Consider the following 27,039-nt stretch of genomic DNA (forward strand, 5'->3'; position numbering starts at 1 on the left):
CATCACAGCTTAAGTGCCTTTTCATGCAGGAGGCATTTTCTAACTGCCCCATTAGACCTTATGCATCCCTGATCCTAACAATCGGGGCACACTTTTGTCACTGTCTGCCTTCCTAGTATCTCCAAAGTTTCATGCAGGTCCACCACAATGTATTGTTCACTGCTGATTTCCAGCCCAAGCACAGCAGTCTGCACACTCAGCACACTCAGACAACAAGTTGGTGATTTCCACCTATGTCTGTGGTCTTCCCTCTCATATCACGGTCTTCTCCCCTTCCGCCTCCCCCATCACTTGCCAGGGCCCCTGCCCAAGAGTTAGTGTCTCATGCCATCATGAGCTTCTAACAAGATACATTCTTTTCAATGCTTTCTGGAAGGATCACATCTGCTACAATTGCCTTCATAAGAACATTTTTTAATTATTTATTTAGAAATGCAGTTATATACATAGAACAATTAAATTAAACTTTGTACAAATATTAAAATACTATCTTCACACCCACTGCAATGTACAGGATACCAAAAAAATATATATGTGAAATAAAATAAAGCAAATCCAAACTGATTCAGTGACATCCTGCACAGAGTCAATTACGCATGTGTAGTTTTAAACCATTGTATGAGTACCATTCCGCAAAGAGTTCCATAGTGGTGCAGAAACCTGAAGCCAGGGCAGGGTGCAGGGGGTGTCACGCAACCTGCGTCCATCTCTCCTCCCTGCTTGGCAATCTGAGTGCTCTGCCCTGTGTCCTCTCCAGCTAGCTCTGATGCTGGGCAGAGGGCTCAACCTTGGGTTTTGATCAAATTCTACTAGATGTTCAACTGGACTTTAAGAGTTGTTTCCCCAAAAAAGCTGGGCCTGCCACCTTTCCCCCTTTCCAGGAAACCCATGACTGCACCATTCAGACTAAACATCTGCCAAGCAGAACGTTCTCCATGCCCTTCCTTGGGGTACCTGTGATGGCTGTCCCTATGTTGAGAGCCCAAAGAGAGACAATCCCAGCATCGCTGTCCTTGGCAAACACATCTGGAATTAAGCTGTGGAGCCTGGGTGCCACTTCCCTTCTAGGCCATTGTTTCTTTCTGAGAAGGGGGGAGGAGTAAGGATGTAGAAATGTTTGCAGCATATTCCATTCTCTATGCAAGGACGTTCCCTGGAAATGGAGGCGAAACTGTCATGTGGGAAGCAAGTGGTTTGAGAGCTCATCTGGAACTAGGAGGGAGGGGGCCGAATGCTACTATCCTCGAGCCACCAGCAATGAAGCAGGCAAAGTATACCTTTGTCTGTCTCACCATCTGGCTTCTCCACAGAGCTTTAAAGCTGAGGGTGGGAGGAGGAGGGCACAATGAACATGAAAGTCAGTATGAGTTCAAGTTCTCTTTGTGAATGGAGTGCTTGCCAAACAGACATGGAAATGCCTTATAAAACCAAATGAAGTGGCCAGGACTCAGCCCATTTCACGGTTACACCCAGTGAAACGGGAACACAGCACACAATACAGAAATGCCAACAGATAGCGCCAAGCTGCTGAACTAAGGCATGGAGGGGACGGAAATTTTAAGCGATTTTCACCATATTCTGGCCCTTGAAAGTCACTAGAATGTGACTGCAAGTCTCCCGGGTATAAAACCTGCATTGAGTCAGCTCAAATGTGCAAAAAACCCCCCCAAAACAATAAAATAAAAACCACCACCCTTTTAAAAGTCCTTTGGTGCTGACCATTTCTTCTAGACAAGCCTCTATTGGACCTCCACCCCACAGAAGTGAGCCCAGGAAAGCAGGGCTATGGCCACAGCTTTTCCCACTTTCTCCAGGCCCCTCCTGCAGCCCCCCTCCAAACATTGCCCTGCGACACCAGCCCTGGTTTCCTAGCCAGGCCCCACCTCAAGGCATCGGTGGAGAATCTAATCCCTCTGCATGAGACAAACCCAGAAGCCCTAGAAACAGCAGCTCATAACTTCTAAGGTTAAGAAATTGCTTTGGGGAAGGGAGAAGTAACTGGAAGAAGCTGTCACAGGAGACTTCGGCAGCAACACAATTAGCTCCTGTACCCACAGGCCCAGGAGCCTCCAGGGTAGGGGGCTCATCAAAGCCTGTGACAGGAGCCAGGGAAGAGAAGCTAAAGTTCCCCCGTTCTGCTGTTTTATTCTCCTACCAGGTGGGCAAGTCTGGACGGGCTTGTGTCTCAGAGCGGTGTCAGTGGAGGGCGAGGGCGAAGGAGGCTTTGGGAGGCAGCTTTTCATTTACCACCTGGGCTGAATAAACCCCAAACAAAAAGTGCAATCTCTTAGGCGGGAAAAGCCCAGAATAACAAGGTAGAAAAGGATAAGATCTTCTATTTTAAAAAATATTCTAGAATAGAATTTAGGTTTTGGAAAAGTGGACAATCAAAGCTGAAGGCTCAGCAGTGAGGTCTCCAATTCTTCCCCTCACCCAAGCTGCCCCTGCTTTCTTTTCTTGAGGAAGACAAAGGCACCACTATGGGTGAAGGTGAGCCCAGGAGGCAAGGTGGCTAGGGACCCCCCTACCCCCCCACCGTAACAAGCCTCATCCCCCGTCTAGTTCTAGCACCTTCTCCAACCCGTTCCCAACTTAACCACGCTTGCCTAGGCTTTGGGCACAGCAGACAAGGGCTCCTGGGGAGGGGGTGGCCAACAGGCCCAGCAGGCACTGCCCTTACCCTGAGAGGAAGGAAGACTACATGCGGCAGAAGGCCAGGGGCGACTGAGCGGTAAAGTGCTTGTGTGAGAGTGGAGGCAGGAGGTGAGGGAGCGGCTGGGAGAAAGGCTTCCGGCCACCCACGCCTGGAGCTAACCCTGCTAGGTCAGGAACTGAAAATACACAGGGCTTTTTATTGTTAACAGCCTGAGCAGAGAGGCTGGGGGAGGAGCAGACATGCACAGAGTCAGTTTCAAAGTTTCCCAGCCCCAGTACTTCAGGGGGAAAAAGAAAGCAAAATCAAACATTCCTTAATGCCACATGTCTTCTGAAGACAGCACCCTGATGGAGATGGTACACCCGGCACTGTCAGCGTCCCACATGTGGCTGAGCAGCCAGGGCTCCTCTTCCATGCCCCTCCACCCGCTTCAGGCCAGTAAGATCAGGGGAAGATGAACCGCATCTCAGCCCTCGTCCCTGGGTGCCAGGGAAGAAAAGGAGTCTCCTGTTGGCTGAGATATGCGGAGGGGTGGCAGGGAAGAGCAGAAAAGTACGAAAAGCAGCAGCGCAGCAAGCAGCAGGCCACTTCCTGGGTATAGTTACTAAGGCACGTGACCGTGGTCGGGAGGATCCTCAGAACCAGGCTGGAGCTGCCTGCAGCTGCCTGGGGACTCAGTCTGTGCCTCTCGGCCTCTCCTCCGTCACCACAAACCCAGATAGGGGCAAGTTGCCCAGACTGCCAGTGACTAGCTGGCACTCCAGGGCATCACAGCAACTCTCCTGCTGTGGGCCCCTGTGAGCAGCACAGAAGCCAGATCTGTCTGGGATACATCCCAGGAGACAGCATGAAACTTCCCCTTAGGCTCCAGGGAAATAGAAAAGATGCTGGAAGCAGGAAGTGAGAACTTGCACATTAGGAAGACAATCATCATCAGCCACCTGCCTTTCCTCCCTTGGGATCTTCTGCATGCTTCCGGGGAAACTCTCAACAGGGCCAGGAGGCTGCACCTCTGAGCCAGACAGCCAGGTGCTAGGGCAGCTTTGGCATAATTTCCCAAATCTTCCATCCTCAGCCAAGGAAATGTGCCACCAGTGTCAACCTGGGGCCAGTCCAGGGACACATATTCTCGCCCCTATTAGAGCCAATTCCTCACTCAAGAGCTCTCACTCTTGGGATCTGCTCCTGCAAATGGCAGCAGCGACAGCCCTCAAAGCAAATAACAGGCCAGACCCAGGCCTGACCCCTATGTGGCAAGGGGCAGCAGTGCGGCCACAAGGCTTGTGGACGCAACAAGCCTAAATGACAGAAAACACTGGGCAGGGTGGGGAAGGCACAGTGAACATGGCAGCATCAGCCCACATGAGCCAAGGGCTGCCGCCAAAGAGCTCATTGGAAGGGACCCAGAGGCTTAGGGAAAGGGAGGGCTCGATCCAGCACATTCAAATCTGTCCCCAACAGATGGGAAGACTGGGCCAGGCGCAGAGCCAGCTCCTCCAGCTGTCCAGCAGGCAGATGGTGAGAATCTTCCTTGAGCTTCCAGCGAGGTGGGCCTGCAGGCCCTCAGAGATACACAGACACACAGGTGGCAGCTCAGGTACCCAGGCAGGGTGGCTGGAGAGTGCAGGGTGCTAAAACCCAGAGAGAGAGGGAAAAGGGCAGAGGACCCTCATAGAGAGGAGGAGTCGGCCACAGCCCTTATGCTTCTTTCAACAGTGGGATATCTGCAGGAAGACAGGGAAGGAAAATACAGTGGTTACTCCATGTGGGTCTCTCCATAGCATTCCTAATCTCCTTTCAGGGGCCCCACAACACAGCCCCTAATTTAAAGTAATAAAATGTCCCCTTATATAATCCTAGGTAGGCAAAAATTCCCTGCCTCTTTTTTAGGCCCTTCTGGCTCATCTCTCCTACTGCCTATATGACAAAATCTGGATATACAGTCCGGTTTTCAACCCACCAACATGAACCCTCTTCTGCCTTCGCTCTGCTGGTCTAGTCGCTCCCTTTTCTCTCTTAATCCTATGACATGAGGCTACGAGGCCCTGCGTAAGTCTTACCAGCTTCTAAAGCCATCTACCAGTTGTGTGGCCTTGGATAAATCACTTCCCTTCTCCAGATTTCAGTTTCCTCATATGTCAGCAGACTTAAGCTCCCAACTTCCTAGCATTATCAGTCCCATTAACAGCTCCAGCATGGCCTGCGACAAACTCATTGGCCTATGTGTTTTGTTTTGTGAACTTCTCATTCCAACAGACCCTACAATTCTTGGTTCCCTTATTTCTCAAGTACAGGTCCCACTGTACTTTCATCTAGGACCCGATTACTAAGGGTCACGAACAGCGTTTAGCCGTCCCGCTTCTTCTACCTCTACACGTCCACTTGAGAAATGAGGGAAACGACTGACACTCCATGATGACAGGGGGCATGTTTTGTATTTCTCTGTATCAAACTCTAAAACCTAAGCAAGCACCAGCCATAAGACAGGCTCTCAAAAATGCTTATTAAATACATGGGGAGAAGAAACAACAGGACCCCATCTTGGATCCTTGGGAGCGTTAGGACTGCAATGTGCACTCCAGTTGTCTAACAATATTTGTGGCTGGCGGTCCCTAGGGTCATTTGCTTCCACATTCAAGTTCTCTAGCCAACCAATAAAAAAGACAGCAAGCTGTTGATAACCAGGAAGTTCCACAGTCTGCATTCAAGAATTTCCAGCCTCTCTGCTTTCTGATACTCTAAACCTTAGACATTTACTATGTCCAAGATGTTTAGGAATCATCAAGTTTCCTCTTAGGCTCTTAAGGGAAGCTCTATGAATACAGAAGTCCTCACAACCAAAAGGGACATCTAGGATTAGTGTGCATCCTAGACTACACTGGGATTTCACTTAAAGATAATTTTTTAAAGTGACAGACTCAAGTCCAAGGTTAAACTGAGCTCCAGCAAAGGCAGAACCACCAGAAGACAGTAATTTCATTCTATGGCTTGTGTGCCAAAAATAAGCTGGGATCACCTTGAAAGGGAGCATGGTACCGTGGGGTTAAAAAATGCAGGTTTTGGAGCCAGATTTATCTGGCTTAAAATCCGAGCTCAGCAATTTACCAGTGTACTAAGTTATTTACTTTCTCTGAGCCTCGGTTCCTTTACCTATAAAATTGGGGTTGTAATGAATTCCTATATCAAGATTATTGTGGGGTTTAACTGAGATACTGCAAGATAACTAGCACAGTACCTGGAACAGGTCTGTTTGGAATGAAGCAGCTGTCTGCTCTGGAAGACAGTCTTTGATTTCTCTATAATACAACCCCATGCCTCTTTGTCATCCCTAACCTTTCAGAAACATAAAAATTATAACAAGAGAACAGATTCCCACCCTCACCTTCAACCAGCTGTCTACCTTTTGATTCAGCACAGCCCTGTGACCATGAATAGCATGAGAGACCCTAAACTGTATGAATTCACAGACAATAGTGAAAAGTCTCTCTCTAGAGAGCCCATAGCCCCACCCGGTACTCAGTAAAATCCTACTTTATAGGCTAATACCCCAGGTATCATCTTTCTCTGCCGAAAATACACCAATTGTTAGAAAGGCTCAGTACTTCCTCCCTCCCGGCAAGGACCTCAAGCAGCTCAGACCACCTACCATCTGTGTACTCCTCTGACGTGAGGGATAAAAGGCTTTGAATGTCACTGTTCTCTGAATCTGCGGTATCTTTGTGTGTCAGTTGGCTGCTCCCTGAGCCGGCCACCCAGGAGGAAGTGGTTGCTTGATGCACCATCACAGTCTCCAAGCCCCGAGAGCCCCAGGCGTCACACAGTCCAGACTGGCCTGGGCCCTCTTCCTCTCCACCTGCAGAGGAGCAGGCTCCCTGGTCCTGCAGCTGCTGTTCCCTTGGCATGCTCCTCCCACTGGGCCCAGACCCCTCTGACAGCACAATCTGCACTCTGGGGTCAGCAGGTGGCACACAGTGACCAGAACTGCCATACACTGCCTCCTCGTATGATGGTAATGCGACCTGGACTCCATCTACCATGATGGAGACCTGGTCCCCAGATACCCCCTGGTCACGCCTGGATCAGAAAAAGAAAAGACAAAGGAAGAATGAGAATAAACATACAGATAAACAAATACCATAATAAGACCAAAACCAGTCACCATTTTTGAGTACTTACTATACATCAAGCACCAGAACTAAGTACTCTGAACACTATCACACTGGATTCTCACCTGTGCCTTTTCAGGTAGGAATTCATCAAGAATGGAGATGAGGCTCAGAGAAGTAACTTGCCCACAGTCACACAGACAGCAAGGGATGGAGCTGGGATTTGACCCCAGTTTCATCTGTCTCCAAAGACTGTGTTCTTAATCTCTGGATACACAAACCCTGGCTCTTTACAGAAACTAGGAACCTAGCGATCTGGAAATAAAGATACATTCAGCACAGCTAAGATAAAAAATAGAGAGAATGATGGTGGTACATAGCTGCGAATATAAATTCACTGCACACATTAAATGGGTGTATTGTATGGTATGTGAATCATAGGTCCATAAAGCTGTTTAAAAGTGGGGAGGAGCAATGTGGTCTTAAAATGGGATACTGGACTGCAAGTCAAAAGAATTATTTTTCCAACTCAGACACAGTGCTTGATTTTTTTTTTTAAACACTGAAATTTTGTAAACTTTAAAAAAATTATGTGTGGATTACAATAAAATACATGATAGAACACAGAAAAATCTACATACAGTTCACTGATTTATTCTGAAGGTAAGACTGATATAAAACTCCCACCTAGGTCAGAAATAGAATGCTATTCACACCTTAGACCCCATACCTCTCCCAGTTACTCTCACAAAAAGCAGTCCCTATCCTGACTTTCACGGAAATCACTCCTTGGCTTCTTACTGTCACAGTTTTACCACCTAAACATGATCATTTCATACTATAGTTCTGTTTTGCAAATTTGTGAGTGTATATGACTGTACATCTCTGGCTTCTTTTACTCAACATTATGTGTGTGAGATTTATTCACACAGACACACCTTTTGAGGGGATCACTTTTGTCACAGACACAGACAACTAAAGTGGAGATATTACTTAGCATGCATCTCCTAAGAGCCCCCTCTGAGACATAACTACAACATTATTACATCTCAGGAGTTTAACACAGGTATGATACTATGACACAAATTTTCCCAGCTAGCCCAAAACACATTCATTTCAGCTGCAATCTTCTTTGTTTTTATCTAGGACCCAATTAAGGATCATGAATTGCATTTAGCTGTTCCACCTCTTCTACCTCTAATTTATAACAGTCCTTTTTTTCATGATATTGGTGATTTTTTTAACGTTCCAGGCTAGCTGTCTCATAGAATGTCCCACAATCTGGATTTGTCTAATTATTTCCTCAGGGTTGGATTCAGACCAGCTTTTCCAAGAGCATTACACAGGAAATGTTGTGTCTTTTTCAGCTCATCACATCAAGAAATACACACCATCTATTGCTGAACCATTATATTGTTTTTAGATTATTATTAGTAGATCTCAATTTCCTTCCCTGAACTTGGAGATAAAAATCAGTACTACCTAATTCAAATAATGTACTCACAGTGAGGAGAATAGTGGCCCCTAAAAAGTGACCAGAGAATTTTGGAAGGAAGGGGAACCATGATGGCAAGGTGGCAGAGAAGGCAGTGTGTATGCTTGTATGGGCTTAACTTTTGTTACTCAAAATAGATTTGTTTGAAAGGTGGTAATTTTTCTTTTCTTTTTTTTTTTTTTTTTGAGTCAGCGTCTCACTCGGTCACCTTTGGCAGAGTGCTGTGGCGTCATAGCTCACAGCAACCTCAACTCTTAGGCTCAAGTGATCCTTTTGCCTTAGCCTCCCAAGTACCTGGGCTACAGGCGCCCACCACAATGTCTGGCTATTTTTTAGAGATGGGGTCACTCTGGCTAAGGCTGGTCTCAAACCTGTAAGTTCAGGCAATCCACCCTTTTTGGCCTCCCAAGTGCTGGGATTATAGGCGTGAGCCACCGGGCCTTAAATGTAGTTAGTTCAGCCCTTCATGCCTGTGGGTTATGACAGTGACCAATTAAAGGCTCTGATGAATATAAAGATATACTCCTCAAGAGGGAATGAGGAACTGCCAGGGCAGGCAACTGCAGAAGCCATGACAGCTGGAAGAGAAGTCCATTACTGGGAATCCATCCAGGGCCAGCACCATTGGGAACTGTCTTGTTCACCCCTCCCCAGTCCAGGATGATTTGTGGCTAATGCATTACGCCAAAAGGCAGGCAGGAAAAGCCACTTTCTCTGATTCTCATCAGTAGAGTGCAGTGGTTCTCAGTCCTAATTGCAAATCAGAACCACCTGAGAAGTCTTTTTATAAACAGCTAATACCAGAGACGCACTCCAAACCAAATAAATTGGAGTGTGTAAGGATGAAGGCCCCGGTGTCAGTATTTAACTCCCCGCAGGTGCCTCTATGTGCAGCCAAGACTGGGAACCAGGAGTATAGAGCAGTGGCTTGTAAATCTAAGGATGCATCAGTATCACTGGGAGAGCTTGTCAGGTCTTAGCCCCTAAGCTTATCATTCAGTAGTCTGGGACAGGGCCTGAAAATAGGTGTTCCTACCAAGTTCTATGATGCCAATGCTGCTGGAACCACACTTTGAGAACCACTTGTGTTAAGGGAAATGACCTAGCTTTGGGGTTGAATAGATTTACGTTCTAATCTCAATTCTGGTATCATTTAGAAATATGACCTTAAGTGAATTACATAACCTTTCTGAGCCTCAGTTTCCTCATCTGCAATGTTCCTGTGAGAATTAATATAATGTGTGCAAAGCAATAAGCACAATGTCAGGATGTCCAGGAATTTAACACATGGCAGGGCCCTTCCCCTTCCCTGGGCACACAGACCAGCAGAGGCTGGCAAATCACCAGCAACCGCTGCCAGCCAGAGGCCGCCCACAGGAGCTCTGCCCGAGACTCACCTGCTGTGATGGAAGGACTTCAGCTTTGGCTGCAGTAACACAAACAGCACCACAAGGAAGAGAATCAACGCCACAGAGCTGGCAGTGGAAGCCACTATAGACAGCGTGGAGACTCCAAGTGACGTGTGGGTGTCTTTCTCTATAAGAGCAAGCCATCCATCATCAGAAGGGTTTTGTACCCAGATACATAAAACAAGGGCCCCACAGGTGATCTGCCAAATGCTCTGAGTTAAAATACGCACACAGAGACACCCTATGGTCAGGGTCATTTCAGGAAAGACTGTGTAGAATGACCTACCCATACGTGGTGATCCTAGAAAGGTGCTGTCCTGTTTCCTGAATAAAAAATTCCCTTTACTCCCAACATTTGAGGTCCATCTGATATCTATTCTTACTTAATGCTAGAGATTTTACCTTTATAAATCACTTTGAGACTATCCTCAATGGCAAATTGGTAGAACAATCATTTAAATAGGCACATCGTTCCACCATTTGTGTTTTTCCCCATGTGGAAGGACAACTTATGAACTGTGATGTACTAAGTCCCTAAGGTACCAGGGCTTTATTTGTAAATCTCAGATTGGCTCCCACCCTTCTCTGGGGTGTCATGGATTAAATATGTTCTGGTCTTGAGGCCTGAGTGTGAAGCACAAAGACAGCCCGTGTGATACACATTTTCCTGCAGGCAGCTGGATTTCCCTGTCATGCAAGACAGGAGGAGGAAGAAGGGGTAGAGATCTTCTATCCAGTAGGACAATCACTCCATAACAAAACAGTCCATTTCCATTCAAAGAAAGTAAAATGAAAAAGACACTAGAGAAGGTGTTGGCATTGTGCTCACTGTGTTAACGAAACACGGTCAAAGGTTACCAACATCTGGCGAGGCAAATGTGAGATCTTGAACATCAAAGTGGCTTTACAGCTGGGCAGATGCCCCACTAAACTGCTAAGCTCCTTGGTGGCCCAGTGAAATGTGACAGGACATGCCCCAGCAACCCCAAATGTCTTCCATAAAGATATGAAACCCCAGAGGAAGGGAAGCTGCAGGACATCAGAAGAGGCTACTCTGCACTGCAGCAAAGGGTGCTCCAGAGGAAGCATGAACCACTTCCCGGGAGTTATGGGAGAGCAGAACCCTACAGCATCCCTTTCTTGTTGGCCAGACTGACCCTCGTTGAGATGGCAGCTAATCTCCATAGCTGGTTTCCACTCGCCATTCTTACACGTCAGATATTTGTAATCGCCCTTCAACATGTAGCCTTCGGCACACAGGTATTCGATGACGCTGCCTGCTGTCAGGGGGTCTCTGCAAGGCTGCGGGTGACAGATGTAGCCACCATTCTCTGGTTCTGGTGGCAGAGGGCACACTGCAAAGACACAGAGAGAGTGCAGTGGTATAGTCGTGAGGTTTTCCAATAGCAATTTCCTTTCCATGATGCAGTGCTAGAAGAGTTAATAGGAAACACACAAGGAGCAAAGAGTCATTCCCTTAGAAGGTTGTTGACTAAACCTTGGAAATTCAGGTTGCCCCTGCCAGAGAGGGAAGTACAAGGCAACAGGGTAAGACTCACTGAGGGAGGCCTTTGCCCTCTCCCTCCCCACCGTGACTTAAGAAAATTGCATCCATAACTGAACAGCAGACTTTAATGAGGTCTTCAACCTACAGAGATCTAGACACAGTATGTTTTTAATAAAACCTACTAACATACACAATAAACCAGAGTGAAAGGAATAAAACACTATTAAACCTGGAAGGCAGTGGTTTTCAACCTTCTTAATGCCTCCTAATACCGCGACCCTTTAATACAGTTCCTCATGTTGTGGTGACCCCCAACCATAAAATTATTTTCGTTGCTACTTCATAACTGTAATTTTGCTACTGTTACGAATCGTAATGTAAATACCTGATATGCAGGCTGTATTTTCATTATTACAATGGGGTCGCAACCCACAGGTTGAGAACTGCTGCTGTAAGGGGAAAATGTTGGCCTTGCTTCCAATACCAATACCAGAAAGGGCTCCCTAGTATGATAAAAATGTGCGCCCTTGGCCTCATAAGGGATTCCTGATAGATTGCTTAGGTGGCTTCCCAAGCCTCCTGTGTGCCTTCCATTCTGTGACTTCAGTGCTCACTGGCGTCACTTGTCTCTGTCCCACAGTAAAGCCCCCATTTTTCATTCCAGTAGACCTGATTTTAAAAGTACCTTTACCGCTTATCTTATTTACTTGTCCTGACAACTCTGACACTGAGGCCCACAAAAGTTAAGTGACTTTTAGGCCAGGCAAGGTGGCTCACGGGAGGCTGAGGTGAGAGGATTACTTGAGCTCAGGAGTTCCAGACCAGCCTGAGCAAGAGCCAGAACCAGTTTCTAATAGTAATAGAAAATTTAGGCAGTGTGTGGCAGTTGCCTTGACCTCAGGACTCTGAAGTTGCTATGAACTAGGCTAACACGGCACTCTACTCAGTGCAACTCTGTCTCTGAAAAAAAACCCAAAAAGTTAAGTGACTTTTAGCCAAGCTTCAGGGTAGACAGCAGGCTTAGGATCAGAGTCAAGCCCTCTGACTCTCCGCCTGCATTCTTTCCACCAGCAGACACCACTCCTACCCCACGAGCTGACTGAGCTTTGAGATGTGTGTGTATCAAAGTTACCTCCCCCTCTCTCCCTTCAAACTGTTGGTTGAGAGATGGCAGGCAGTGCCTAGGTGTGAGGAGCCCTCGTAAGTCAGAGGAGCTGGAAGGTCTGAGTAGCCCTCAGAAGAAGGGGTCAGTCTCTGACTCCACCCTGGACAGACACTGCAGAACTGAAGCCTGCAGGCAAGGGACTGCTGGGTATTCCCAGCCCCAACAGGAGGGGCACAGTGGAGGTGCTAAGGAATCACCATTTGGAAGGCTGGGCTGGGGAAGAAGAGACACGCTGGCAGGATGGAGTTCCAAAAGAAATTTGATTTTGCTGACACATACTCTACCCCATCCCGAATACCACAAGGCCAACCGTATGAGAATAGGAACAGTCATTTTCTTTTTCCCACTTCCTCTAACAGTCCTGGAAGAAAGGAGTACAAGGAGTAAAGTCCTAGTAAACCCGTAAGGGGAAAGTGTCTGCCTTGTTTCCAAAATCAAATCCAGAAAGGGCTCCACAGTATAATAAAAATGTGTACTCCTGGCCTCAGAGGGGATTCCTCTGAGAAGCACCCTGGGAGTCACACAGCCTGACTGTCCCAGACAAGGCGAGCTCCCAACAACAAGACTGCCCACCCACACCACCACAACAACAAGACTGCCCACCCACACCACCACATGCCCTTACAGCCTCTCTCATGGAAGCCACACCTTCCTGCAGTCTACACTTGGCCATCAAGCAAGCTGACTGCCAGCCAGGCTGGGGAGTGGGTACCAAGCCAAAAAGAGATGAAGGCCCTCTGCCCTCAAGCTGCTGATCACTTGAGGTAGAGGGCTAGAAGACTTCATTTTTAAAAAGCTATTCTATTAACAAAACAAAACAAAGCTGGGTAGGTGTCATGGGATCCAGAGAAGTCTGAAACTAGGAGACAAGCCCAAATAAGGTCCCTTCTAAGGAAACACTTTCTCGACTCTGTCCTACAAACAGGGTCTGGAACAGGAGGGAGACAGATAAGGACACTCCTAGTGTTCTTTAAACTTTAGCCAACTGGTTTCAGAGAGCTGGCCGGCTGGGTTCCCTGAGAAACCTCAGAAGACTGTTTATCCTTTACACGTTCCCTCTTTTGTTCAGGGCAGCAAGCTGCCTCAGATCTCCCTTACTCACTGGCTGTCCTTGAACTGTGTCTAACTGGTTCACTTCCTCAACATAATTAATGCTGAGCACCCTAGGGCAGCTCCTGAAAGCAGGCAGGATCCACAGGAGTCAAAGAGAAAGATCGTCTCAGAGGAAGAGCTGTGGATTTTAAAGTCACCCACTCCTACTTTGCTGGTTATTTCTGCCCATAAAACCCCCATCTCCACAGAATCTTTGAGAACCCTGGAGGTCACCTAGTACTCATTTTATAAGTGAAAAAAAAAAATGAAGCTCACAAAGAAGCAACTTGCAATTCAATTTAATTTCAACTCAACTAGTATTTATTGATTACTATGTAGGAGTCATTGTGCTATGCCCTGAAAAGAGATAAAACATACTTCAGGTAGTTGAAGCCAAATAGGGATTTAACAATTAAATGCACCCATGTACTGAAAACTCGTTTTCTTTATGGCTTTTAGGATTTGAGTTTGTTTAAAGGACATTTTCTTTACTCTGAGATTGTAAATATAAACATACCCTCTAATATTGTCTTGTGACATTTTATACCTCAGGTTTTTGTTATTTAAGTAATACTTCTGCAAGAAAAAAACCCCAAACTAAAGAGATATATGTATACATGGTACACAATTCAAAAAGATGTACAGTGGTAAGCCCCTTTCCTGCCCCTCAGCACTTAGACCCTCTCTTCAAAGGCACTGCACTAATTTTTTCTGTATTCTCCCCAAACTATTCTATATACAGATTTATTTTAATACTTGCCAAAGAATGTAATTCATGCCACAAGAGAGGAAACTCAAAGCAGGAGAGATCACTTCTCGTATGGGGGAGTCTAGGAAGAGCTCTCGCAAAGTAGCATTTCAGGTAGAGCTTTCCTCCTCAGGAAGGGAGATGAATAGTTGAAGCCAATGCACTGAAGACGGAAAATGTAGGTTAAGCCCAGAGAACATCAAGTACTCTAGTCTTGCTGGGTTGAATTTTTTAAAAAGTCTAAAAATTCAAAAAAAACCTGAAGAGCAATGAAATCTTCTTACAGAGAGCCTTGAGTGCAACAGGAGATGTTTAATATTACCTTCAAAGGAAAGGGGGGCCACGAAGTTTCTTGAGAAGGGCAGCATTACAACAGGAGCAGAATAATTTGATATAATGGACCAGAAGTGGTGAGACCCCTTAGACTATGCCAACACTACAGCAGTCACAGCATAGTAGTAAAATAAACACAACATAAAACTTTTTTTCCTATTTATCTATGAAGGTCATAGAAAAGAAATAAGCATGTCAGTTTCAGAATCATAAGATGTTGTTCCAGGTCCTAGGAAGGAAATGAGGGGGCCTTAGAAGAAAGGGTCAGAAAAAAAAATAAAATAAAAACAAAAAAAGGCAAGGTCACTGTAAGACACCAGGAACACATGAAAAAAATGTGGCGCCCATGCCCAAGAGCAGAGTAGGACAGTCCTGGCCAAGGGAAAATGTTGAAGAGGACCTGCTTGGCATTTTCCATAAATAATATCAAGGAAAAGCAAAACCCACACAGCAATAAATCACCCAGAGGCTTCTGGAAGCCATCCTGAGCCATCTCAATCTGCGCGTCAGGCTCGCCCTCTGACAACTCCAAGGTCTGTGGAGGGAATTTCGAGTTCTCTTCTTAATCCCAAGAAGGCAATGAATTCACATGATTTGGCAAACGTACATAATTTTCAAAAGAAAGGGAGAAAGGCAGAGAATTTTACAGAAAAAAAGAAATCAATTACTTCTCCTTAGCTTCCCCTCTGCTTCCCATTCTCTCCCACAGCCACTGAGGCTCCCAGTGGGCATCCATGGAAACCCACTAGACCAGCTGGTGAGAATGCAGATGTGGAGAAGCAAAATGATCGGGCAGATACTTCCACCTCAGTGACCTCAGCTGACACCCTCAGTAGAAACCAACATCAGCCCTTCTAGAGGTATTTGATTTTTATTGTTTGGGGGAACTGCCTTTCAGGAGGAAAAGGTAAATTATAAGAGAACTGTTGGTAGGCCTAAGCAGATGCATACACAAACCCTCCCTCAACCCCATGCCCACCAGTCCTTGGCGGGACATGCCCCCAGAAGCCACTCGATTGCTCAGATTTCAATGCCCCATTTGCATGAAAGAGGGCACAGTGACAGGATGAGGCTGATCAGTAGGTTTTCAATACCAAATTTGTATTGACAGGAACCAACCAACATCAGCAGTAAATGGTGATTTAATATAGTAGAACCTTCACAGTTGACCACCTCCTAAAACTGACATAATTTTCATGCACCAGACATGCACCATTAAGGTCTAGTTCCTTATATTAACCACCTCCATATACAGATTAGTCCCTTTCAGTCCCTTAATAAGCAAAATACATTGTTTCCATCTCAACAAGTAATCAACATAAAAATTTGCTGATGACAAAATGCATTTTGGCTTTTTTTGTTTGTTTTAGTAGTAGTCTGTATACCTTCAGCACATCTAAATCAGACTAACCCCATTTCAAGTTCTCAATCACCACATGGCCACCTAGCCAGTGGTGGCTGCTGCAGTGGACAACACTACAGTCCCTGCCCAGCAGTCAGAGAACAGGTCTGGGGATGTGAAGACAGTGGAAAGGGGTTAGAACCACACCACAGGGCAGAAGATGGGGAAAGAACATAGCATTTAGTACTGATGGTCCCTTAAAGTTGTTTAGAAAAACACTATTTATGTGCTTCTTCTCAAAACCCTTTTTTATATACAAAGATTCAACTTCTACTTCTAGCCCTCAATGGTATATAAAAACAAAGAGAGCCAGAGGAAAAGGTGAATGCAGAAAACAAAGGTTCGAATGTGCAGTTTTGTTTGTTTGGGATATAAGACAAGGAAAGTGGTAATTATTGCAAACAGCATACTACCTGTACCAAGCATTCTTTTTTTTTTTTTTTTTTTGGTAGAGACAGAGTCTCACTTTATCGCCCTCTGTAGAGTGCCGTGGCTTCACACAGCTCACAGCAACCACCAACTCCTGGGCTTAAGTGATTCTCTTGCCTCAGCCTCCCGAGCAGCTGGGACTACAGGCACCCACCACAATGCCCAGCTATTTTTTGGTTGCAGTTTGGCCGGGGCTAGGTTTGAACCCGCCACCCTTGGTATATGGGGCCGGCGCCCTACCAATTGAGCCACAGGCGCCGCCCTATACCAAGCATTCTTATGAGTTCTCTTCACATGAAGCAGGTTCTACATTTTCTCCATTTTGCAGAGAAAGATAACAGGCTTAGCTAGTTTAGTGGTCAGCCCAAAGCTAGAAATTTGTAAATGGTGGAGCAAGATTCAGCAGGCACCTTGGCTTCTAAGCTGCAGGACTGGCCACTGAGTTAAGTCCAGCCTGCTGAGAAGGGTAGGACATCAGGAAAATGTGCCCAGTACATCAATCTGGAACTCTGGGGACATCTAGCCACTTCACACAGTATGTGAAAGGAAAAGTCATACCCTCCCTTGTTCAACAGGGAGATGATTCTCCTCAAAAAAGCTTCCCAGGCAAGTTGGAATTAGATCATTCCAGCTAAATCCAAAGAGGAGGAAAAAAATGATCACATCTGATTATGGTCAAAAGGTAACTCATTTAAGCTTCATAAAGCCCTCGAGAAACAGACCATTATGTCATAAGGATGAACAAATTGAGAGAGATTAAGATACTTACTCAAAGTCACCCAGCAGCTAAGTGGTACAGTCAGGATTTGAACCCAGGAAGGCTGGCTTTCCACTACAAAGCATGGTCTCAGAGCCAGGCTTCTCCTCTCACATTTATAACCTGCCAAGGCAGCCACAGAAAGGGCAACCCAGTAACAGGACATTCCCAGTACTACCTGTGGACACTGGTCTCTCTGGGCAGTGAACCGGACCACCTTCTGAAGCTGACTGGCCTTACCACCTCTCTGAGGGTTTCTTCAGAAAAGTCCTGCAACCATCATGGTTTTGAACTGAAAACAGGGTATGAAGGCCTGGCTGTCCATGCAGAGGATCCTGCACTGGAGCAGGAAAACAGGCAGGAGTTCAGTTACTTAGGAGATAACCTAGGGATAATTTTGTCCACAGTTCTGCCCAGTCTTCTGCCTTCCTGACACCATATTCAAATAGTAAAAAGTCTTAAAACAGGCTGCAGCGAGAAGGAAGCGAGATGATTTCTCATGCCACCTGCAACTCTCCTCTCCTGTGAGGCGAACCTTCCCAGCAGTCAGACAGGAAGTCCATTGTCCAGCTAGGATCCCTTTCTCATGAGAACTTCCCACTCACTGGGGGAGGCCCAGCCTGCAGTAGCTCAAGCCTTTCTCAGGGCATAGCACAAGTGCTAGGGTAGGAGAACACAGGGAGAAACCACCCATGGCTAAGGCTGCCTCCATGGCTCCCCTTAGCCCCCACTACCCTCTTCCTAAGAGAGGCCCAGCCTGAGTCCTGCTCTGGAAGATCAGCAACTGACAGGCAGGGTTGGCCTCGGAGCCTGCCCGTCTTGTTTTAGGCTTGGGCCCCTCTCTCCCTCCACCTCATAGCACAGGGGGAATGCTAGTCAGACGCCTTGGAGTCAACAAGAGAGAGGAGTACTTTCTTCATTGTACCTGCCACAAGCATGAAAACTGTCACCTAGAAGAGCCACCAAGATCCTTAGTCATTCAGTAAGAAGCACTGCTTGTATCCTTGGGTCGGCAGCCCTGACCTGAACGCACATGCACTCAGCTGTAACCCCACCCATCTCCAAGGTTCCAAGGTTCAGGAAACCTTCCCAGGCATTGCCAGAGAGAATCAAAGGGCAGCACTGGGCATAGAGCATACCAGCCTGGGCCTAGAATGAGACCGGCTGGGGCTGCGTGCTGTTCTGACAGTTTTCCACTGAGATGTCTTGGTAGAACTTCCTCTTCCTCAGGTTCCTTGTTTGCAACACAGGGATGCGAAAGTATTGGCCTCACAGGTAATCCGTGTGCGGGTAAAGCACTTGATAGTCTATCACATATTAGGTATTCAATGAAAGGGGAACTTTATTAGCCTTCCTCTGTGCTTCCAGAACATCTCCGTCACTTCTGTAAACTATCACCATATTGCTGTCCTCTGTGATTACTTTCTCACAGGTCAGTCCTTCCCCCATTTCCCCACCAGCCCCCATGCTGGTCAAAGACGCGTTCTGCGCACTTTTTTATCCTGAGCATTTGGCAAGGAATCCTGTAGACAAGTAGATGCTTACTAAAAACCTCATGTGACTCACAAAATTTTGCTCACATTTAAAACCCTGTTTGTTTTTAATCCCAACAGGCCACAATGGTTTCTGATTTGAAATGAATCTATAATTGATAATAGCAAAGAGAATCCCTGTCCAGGGTCCATTCTATAAACTGATATTCACGATAAGAATATGCTTCCCACCTAGCAGGACCAGAGCCACGTCGGGTCAGACCAGTGAATCTGGGTCTGACGCAGAGGTCCTCTCTGCAGCCTTGTCAGCTGTGCTTACACCTCTGGGCCTTACTTCTTGGCAGCCAATACCCAGCTCCATGGGGGTTTTAAGAAGACTAGAAAAACTGCATACTTGAAAGTGTTTCATCCCTGACCCATACCAGGCACTGATAGACAAGAACACTTATTTTCACATAGCAAACTGAACACTTATCTCTGATTATTGGAATGGGCAAAGGCTTTAGCAAAGAAAAGAAAAAGGATTCTTTCAGAAATTTCTGGATATTTGGAGAGGGGGCAGGCAGAATATAGCAGGATAGACATTTGGGGGACCTTACTTTGCTCAGTAATAAGCTAGCCCCCTTTCCTACTTCCCTTCTCAGCAGTTCAGCCCAGGCTGCTCTTGGCTGCCAAATGGTCTCCACATGGCCTGTTACCCTTTCACCTCCTCATCCCCCCTCAGTTTGGGGACCTGGGGAACAGCTGCCAGCTGGGGGGACTTCCCCTGCCCTGCTACCACTGCTAAAATAAAGGGCAGGCAGGAGGACCACTCTCTCTCATCCTGCTGCTCCAGGCCTGCGCCACTCAGGGTCCAAAGGACAGTGACACATAGCTGTCTCCCAGCCCCAGGATGGTGGGATGACAACAGGCTATTCAGTATGTATGTATTAACAAATGTTACTATGTTTCCCTTGACAATGGCAGTTAAAGAATTAAGAGAGGGCAGAGAAGACTTATTTTTCCCTCATTAGCAATGGTTACTTCTTGGTTTTATCTCTTTCATTCTCTACCACATGTGTTCACTCCCCCACCCCTGGGAATTTCCCATCTCCAGGAGAAAGGAGAGTAGTCCCCCACCCCTCCAGGGCACTGTCCAACCTCAGACAGGCAGCTATAAGGCAGGTGATAATTAACTTAGGAGTCTGGCTTAAAATTGAAAACAGGGTTGGACTCTTGGGTACAAAGGTCAGAGGTGAGGTTTCATTTCCAATTCTACCATCTAATGGCAACTTCTAATATCAAGTCCAATGCAAGGTACAGAGCAGAGCTTCAAGAAGTACAAATTAAAATTTTAATCAAACATAATGACCTCTAGCACGTAAAAGGGTAGAAATGAAGAAGGGAATTAACATCGCCAGGCATTCCCACCTATGATCCTAGCTGTCTGGGAGGCCAAGGAGTGTGGATTGCCTGAGCTTAGGAGTTTGAGACCAACCTGAACAAGAACAAGACCCCATCCCTACCAAAAGTAGACAAATTAGCCAAGCATAGTGGCTGGCACCTGTAGTCCCAGCTACTTGGGAGGCTGAGGAAAGAGGATGGCTTGAGCCCAAAATGTTTGAGGCTGCTGTGACCTGTGATGCCACAGCACTCTACCCAGAGTGACAGAGGAAGACTCTGTGCCAAAAGAAAAAAAGCAACCCATGTACTATGAGACACCACACTGGTGCCCTATAGTTATTATCGTATTTAATTCTCCCACCCTAAGAGGAAGGTGGTATAATACTTAATTTGTTCAGATTAAGAAACCCCGGCTCTGAAAACTTTAGTAATGTCTTGAGGTCACATGGCTACTAAGTATGAGACTCTGAATTCAAATTCTGGCTTGCCCTTCTCCTTTTCATAAGGAAGCTCTGCGGTGACAGATGCCACTGGAAAAATTTACCCCTAGACCTACAAATAACAACATGGGGATGTGGTACCCAAGGACAAAAGTGCTGCAATTCCTATCTGGAGAAGAATATGGCCTGTGAGTTCATTTGTGCCTAGAGGACTCAGTTCCTATCTCAAGTGAGGCCACATCTTTGCAGAGAAGTGGAAGGGAAAGGCAAGACAGTTTCCTTCACTAACCTCTGTGCACTACAAACAATGGAGCTATTTAAGGATCACAAAGATATGTGGGCATTTTCAGCTGAGAAACAAGTCTTCTAAGAGAGACAGGTGAAAAAGGAAGGCTGTCACTAAATGCAGGAAGGGGATGTGACCTAGAATTAGAGGGCTGCCTTTCTGCCAACTGTCCAGAGCATGCACGGACACTGAGGCATCTCTGCCAAAGCCCCAAATAAACAGCCCCTGTCAGGTGCCACCACACAGTGGGTCAGGCCATGTGTTGCTTACCAGGTGCTCACCAGGTCACCACTACTCACAGAGGCCTAGAAAACTGCAAAGAATCAAGGGACACACTCAGCGAAATCCAGTTAAGGATGGCAGTAGAAATCAACTGAGGCAATGTCCTGAAACCAGCAAAACATCACACATCTTGAGAAAACACTAGCAGTTGAGGGGTTGAGATCTGAATGGTCTTTTCTGAAGAAAGAGATATGAATGGGTCTTAGGCACGCCATGGAGCAAGCCCCGTACATTCTGTGGAGGTCCGTGTCAAGCCTGGCACTACCGTGAGACAGGGTCTACAAATACAAAGGGACAATGAAAAGGTGGTGTTTCCTTGATGGGGGTGGGGGTGGATAAAGCTGCCAGGGTAATGGATATATCTTTATATATCTTTACCTCTTATCCGATAAATACTACATGTAAGGAACACTGTGCGCTCAATGTGCATAGGAAGGCGGAGTCAAAATATAAAGTCTAGGCTGGGCGCAGTGGCACATGCCTGTAATCCTAGCACTCTGGGAGGCTGAGGTGGTGGACTGCCTGAGCTCACAGGGTCGAGACCAGCCTGAGCAAGAGTGAGACCCCATCTTCTCTAAAAATAGCCAGGCGTTGTGGAGAGCACCTGTAGTCCCAGCAACTCAAGAGGCTGAGGCAAGAGAATCACTTGAGCCCGAGTCTGAGGCTGCTGTAAGCTAAGACACCATGGCATTCTACCTAAGGTGACAATGTGAGACTCTGTCTCAAAAAAAAAAAAAAAAAGAAAGGTTACCAAGTCCAGTGATCTGGGTGTTTTTCTACTTCATGGGTGGGTAGAGTGAGATTTTCACTTTAACATTTAATATTAAACTACAAAATTTTACATTACCTTCACTCATACAGGAAAAGTAATTTGTCCTGTCTTCCTGGTAGCCTCTGCCCTTCCCCAGGGGGGAACTTTTCACTAGATGACTTCAGACAGTGAAGAGTCAAAGCCCCCAGGTGTTTATTGTGTTTTTCACTACTTTCGATTTTGGGGGAGATTAGAGTTGGGAAGCTTGGGGGGGACGGTCACCACACCTTGCAGGGGGCAGGGGTGAGCTTCCTGCAGCCTTCTTCCACACCTCCCATAGCTTCCTTCCAGCATGTGTGGGTTGTCCCTGCAGACCTCCAGCTGTCAGTGGCAGGGACAGCCCACACATGCTGGTCTCTAAGGCCGCAGGTTGACACACCCATCAAAGACAGTAGCAACCTTGGCCTCCAGTACTTTGATGAAACCTCCCATGTGTGGCCTCTTTGGCCAGCCGTCTGCAGTATTTCATGTTATTGGAGCATTCGCTGTATCCCTGGGGTCTGCAATTTTCTGTAAGTTTGCTGTGGCTGAACCAAGAAAGGCACATGCAGATTTCTCTAGAAATTATGATTCTATGAAAGAGGAGATGAGGAGAGCTGGTCTCTTTCAGAGTGCAAAGTGATTTTGGAATATAAACAATTTCTTTGGGGTGATTTATGTAGAAGTTTGTCACTGACTCGAGTTGCTGAGCTATGTCTATGTGGGCTGAGGAACAGTTTCTCTTGATAAATAATTAACACACACACAAACAAAACTTCTTGGTCTCACTAAAGGTCTGGATCAGTGGGTGGAGGGGTTGGTGAGTGGAGGGGTTGCTCAGCACACAGTGCCCCCGTTCCCTGCAAGTCCTCCCTACATGTTTCTCTTTGAGGAAGCCACATTTATGACTCTTTAAGGTCTTTAAAAATGACAGGAATCCATCCAAACCAGCTGTGAAGTCCAAAGTAGGCTGGGCACTTGGCCCTCAAGGCCTAGGACCCATCTGTGATTTTAGCCTATGTATTTATCAGTCTGGTTCTAGCATGTTGTCCAGGATTCTTGAACATCAAACAAAGCAACCTCGAAAACAGATTAGTGAAACTCAGGCATGAACTATGTCAGTGTTTCAGGAGCTATGGGTCCCATCTCAGCCATGCTCATATCAGCCTGAGGACCATGCCCCTCATCACCTGCTGTGGTGTGTCCTGCTCTTTGGAGCCTTGACCCTGGCAATACACTTCTGACCAAGTTCAAGATTCCTAGTCAGAAGATATTGCCCAATGCAGTCTTACCCACTTTGCGTGTCAGCAGATAACTATGTCCAAATATCTCAGTGTACAGAAAGCATGCTTTAATCTTTTGTTCTCCAACTGACAGGTTTAATAACTCTCACCTAAATTAAAGTTAAGAAACATTTACAGTGTTGATTCTTATTCTCTCTGGCTTTCACTTTCCTAACAGGAATTCCTTCATTAATTTAACAAATATCTATTGAGCAACTACTGTGTGTCAGATTGGTACTGGAAATTCAAGAGCAAGTAATTCACATGATCTGTCCTGAGAAGACTTCAGTCTCTTTGGGAATAAAGATAAGAAGCCCAACCATTTTTGGAAGGCAGTATGGAGAACCCTCAAAGAACTCAAGCTAGACCTCCCATTTGATCCTGCAATCCCACTGCTGGGCATCTACCCAGAAGAAAAAAAAATCCTTTTGTGACAGGGGCAATTGCACTAGACTGTTCGTTGCAGCTCAACTTACAATGACCAAAATGTGGAAACAGCCTAAATGCCCACCAACCCAGGAATGTATTAACAAGCTGTGGTATATGTATACCATGGAATACTATTCAGCCACTAAAAAGATGGAGACTTTACATCCTTTGTATTAACCTGGATGGATGTAGAACACATTATTTTTAGTAAAGCATCACAAGAATGGAGAAACAAGAATTCTATATACTCAATTCTGATATGAGGACAATTAAGGTCGTAGTACACAGAGCAGGGTGGGGGATGGGGAGAGCTGAGAAAGGGAAGGAGGGAGGGGGTAGGAGGGTCAAGGGGTGTGGTTCACCTTTTGGGGGCGGGACACAGATATAAGCGGCTCCTTATTTAACAAAAGCAATCAATGTAACTTGGTTCTGTGTACCCTCGATGAATCCCCAACAACAATGAAAAAGAAGCCCAACCAGACTGAAATAATAGTATCTACTCTGCCTATCTCCTAGAATCCACGTAAGGATTACATTTACCCATTTGCACTAAGTATTGAAGCACTGTGGCAAGCAACAGAAGAAGATGAAAAAGACATCGGCCTTACTCTCTTGGAGCTCACTGTCTAACCAGTGACCATAACAGACACATGTTAGAAATCAATATGAGCTAGGCGAGGTTCTGAAGAAGGATTAACCCAATGAGGAAGAGAGCAGAGAAGATGGAGTAAATGGTATTAAAGCTCCAACTTTAGGGGAAGCAGGACTATGAGCACAGGATAACCGATTGTGATGGGATAAAGGAGAGTACAAAGAACATTCTTAGGGAGATAAGGCACAAAGGCAGAAAAGCAAGAAGAAGTGGTATACATGTGGGAAATGTTCCCAGGTTTACCAGGAGATAGCTGAAGACTTAGAAAATCAGGCTGGCACCACAACAGGGAAGACCCCCAATGCAAGGCTTAAGGGACATGACATCTTAGGTTCCTCTCCCATGTGGTGAGATGTTAAGGGTCCTTCTGATTCTAAAATGCAAGGCCATGTGATTGATAATAAAATGAAAGTCTGCTCTCTAGTACTAATCCTGCTGAAGAAGCCAGTCGTAGAAATCTGCCTCCCCCACCCCAGGAACTATTTTCTGAGGAGCTGGATATGCTGGTGAGGAGGAACAGGGAAAGGGGAAGACCAAGGAAAACCATGTGCAGTCTTCCAGTGCAGATTCATCAGGCTGCTCAAAGTTTGCCTAGGTGAGAGGTGACAGGAAAGAACTGGAGGGGCCGGAGCAGAGAGAAGGAATACAAATATGTCCTCTCACATGGCAGCAGATGGCCTATCCCTGGACGACTGGATCCCAGAAGGCAGCTGCTCCCGGTCCCGCTTCTAACAGCTGGAGTCACAGGTCCTCTGTGCACAAGCTGAATGCCAGAAATCAATGGGTCTCTTTGTGCCTGCACACATGAGCTCTCACGTTCAGGCATATGCCCCTGCCTGCCCAGGACAGAAGACTGGGGAAAATAACACTACACACTTTGAAAGACTATATTTGCAAATTAATGGAAAGACAGAATATTATAAAACCCAATCCTATTTAAATTACTTTGACTTTGCTAAGATGCTAATTATTTGGGAGATAAAGGATATGCCCACAGGAGGGTCAGGAGGGAATGGAAGAGGAACAGAAGAAATATCATAATCAGAGGAAAATCACTAAATGCCTCTGGCCCCTCTCTTCTTCCTGACCAATGCAGGGAGGAGTCTGGCTCCAGAGCAACCAAGAAGCAGGCTAGATGCTTCATGCATTAGAAACGGGGATAAAACAACATGTGTGTACACAGAAGAGTATAACTGTGTGATTACATAATTAGGCACATTAAAGTATTTATACTGCTGAGACTACAAGCCCCTACTGAAAGGCATTCCACCAAAGTTGAAAAGGGGAAAAAAATAGAAAATAAAGCATCTAATTGCAATCTTCCACAAAGCCAGACATCCCCAGCTGGTGCCACAGCTGAATTCTCTTAATTAACATGTTGTAACAGCAAATATGAAAGACACCATACACTTACCAACTCCATGCCACGGCCAGCCAGGCACAGGAGAAGCCCACAATACTGCTGTAATTAGAGAATTTTTTTCTTTCCTATTATAGTAGTACCCTGGTGTGGAATGTTGGTTGGTTATTCTTAAAAACTGTTGTTTAAAGCACCTATCTAACAACTCCATACCTACAGTTAGGACGGGGACTACAGTAGATGACAAAGTACAGTGTAGGAGCTGGGTTTTTCCTTAACCCCCCAAACTTGGGGCTTTACCAGTTGGAGAAAGCTAGAAAGGTTTGAGTAGGCCAGCCTTGTAAATAGAAGTCCATCTGACAGCTTACACGGTAGGTTAAATGTATCTAAATGGAATAAAGACACAGATTAGCACATAAAACAAGTATGATGCAGAGGGAAAGGCATTAATACATGAGGAGACTGGGTCAATGTGGAATATACTGCAGACAATAGACTCTCAAAGTTCTGGAAAGGCCTTTTTTTTTTTTTTTTTTTCATTTTTTAAAATTTATTTTAGAGACAGAGTCTCACTCTGTTACCCTCTGGCTAGCATGCCATGGCATCAGCCTAGTTCACAGCAATCTCAAAGTCCTGGTCCCAGGCAATCCTCCTGGACTCAGACTCCAAAGTAGTTAAGACTACAGGTGCCCACCACAACACCCAGCTAATTTTTCTATTTTTAGTAGCGACAGGGTCTCGCTCTGAGCTCAAGGGATCCTGCCACCTCAGCCTCCCAGAATGCTAGGATTACAGGCATGAGCCACTATGCCTGGCCAGGACATCCTTCTTATAACTACCATCAGCAATTTCATTTTTCCATTTTCAAACCCTTACAAAATAAAGCTCCCATAATTCAAGTTGCTGCTCCAGCACACAAGGCTGCACAAATGGACCCCACAAAGCTGCTAGAGCATACCACTGGCTGGCAGGCAGCCACACCTCAGCAGGCCCAAGAGGTTCTTTCTCAGTGCTGCACTGATGCCTCCAGCCAGACCTCGCAGTGGAACAATAATAATTCCTTCCCCAAACAGCAGCAACTTGGTCTGTGGGAAACACAATGTACCTCACGGATTCCATACTCTGCAAGTGGGTAATATGTTCTAGGGCTGGCCCATTTGTGCACCTGCAGCCCTATCCGTGCAAAACCAAACAAAACTACCCATTCTAAAAGGGCACAGAAGCTACAGACGAAGAATAGAGAACATAAACATGAAAAGTTCCACCGTGGCTCAGTTAACTGTAGCTCAGCGGCTAGGGGGCCAGCCACATACACCGGAGCTGGTGGGTTCAAATTCGGCCCAGGCCTACCAAAGGATGACAACTACAACCAAAAAATAGCCGGTGTTGTGACAGGAGTCTGTAGTCCCAGCTACTTGGAAGGCTGATGCAAGACAACCACTTAAGCCCAAGAGTTTGAGGTTGCTGTGAGCTATGACATCACAGCACTCTACTGACTCTGTCTCCAAAAAAAAAAAAAAAACACCAAAAACCCTTCTACTG

At 46.1% G+C, this 27,039-nt stretch overlaps 1 protein-coding gene across 4 annotated transcripts in view; it reads right to left on the reverse strand.

The window, feature by feature from the left end:
* Positions 1 to 393: 393 nt before the first annotated feature.
* Positions 394 to 27,039, reverse strand: part of SUSD6 (sushi domain containing 6) — a 106,119-nt gene continuing 79,473 nt past the window's right edge. For all 4 annotated transcript variants that reach the window (XM_053601729.1, XM_053601730.1, XM_053601732.1 and 1 more), the window contains exons 3-6: positions 10,824 to 11,021; positions 9,655 to 9,793; positions 6,303 to 6,730; positions 394 to 4,380 (exon numbers count right to left, since the gene is read on the reverse strand). In XM_053601729.1, the coding sequence (XP_053457704.1) occupies positions 4,355 to 4,380; positions 6,303 to 6,730; positions 9,655 to 9,793; positions 10,824 to 11,021 (791 nt within the window). In that variant the 3' untranslated portion in view covers positions 394 to 4,354. The remainder of the gene's footprint in view (positions 4,381 to 6,302; positions 6,731 to 9,654; positions 9,794 to 10,823; positions 11,022 to 27,039) is intronic.

This window comes from Nycticebus coucang, chromosome 9 (genome assembly GCF_027406575.1).
Source record: "Nycticebus coucang isolate mNycCou1 chromosome 9, mNycCou1.pri, whole genome shotgun sequence".
NCBI lineage: Eukaryota > Metazoa > Chordata > Mammalia > Primates > Lorisidae > Nycticebus > Nycticebus coucang.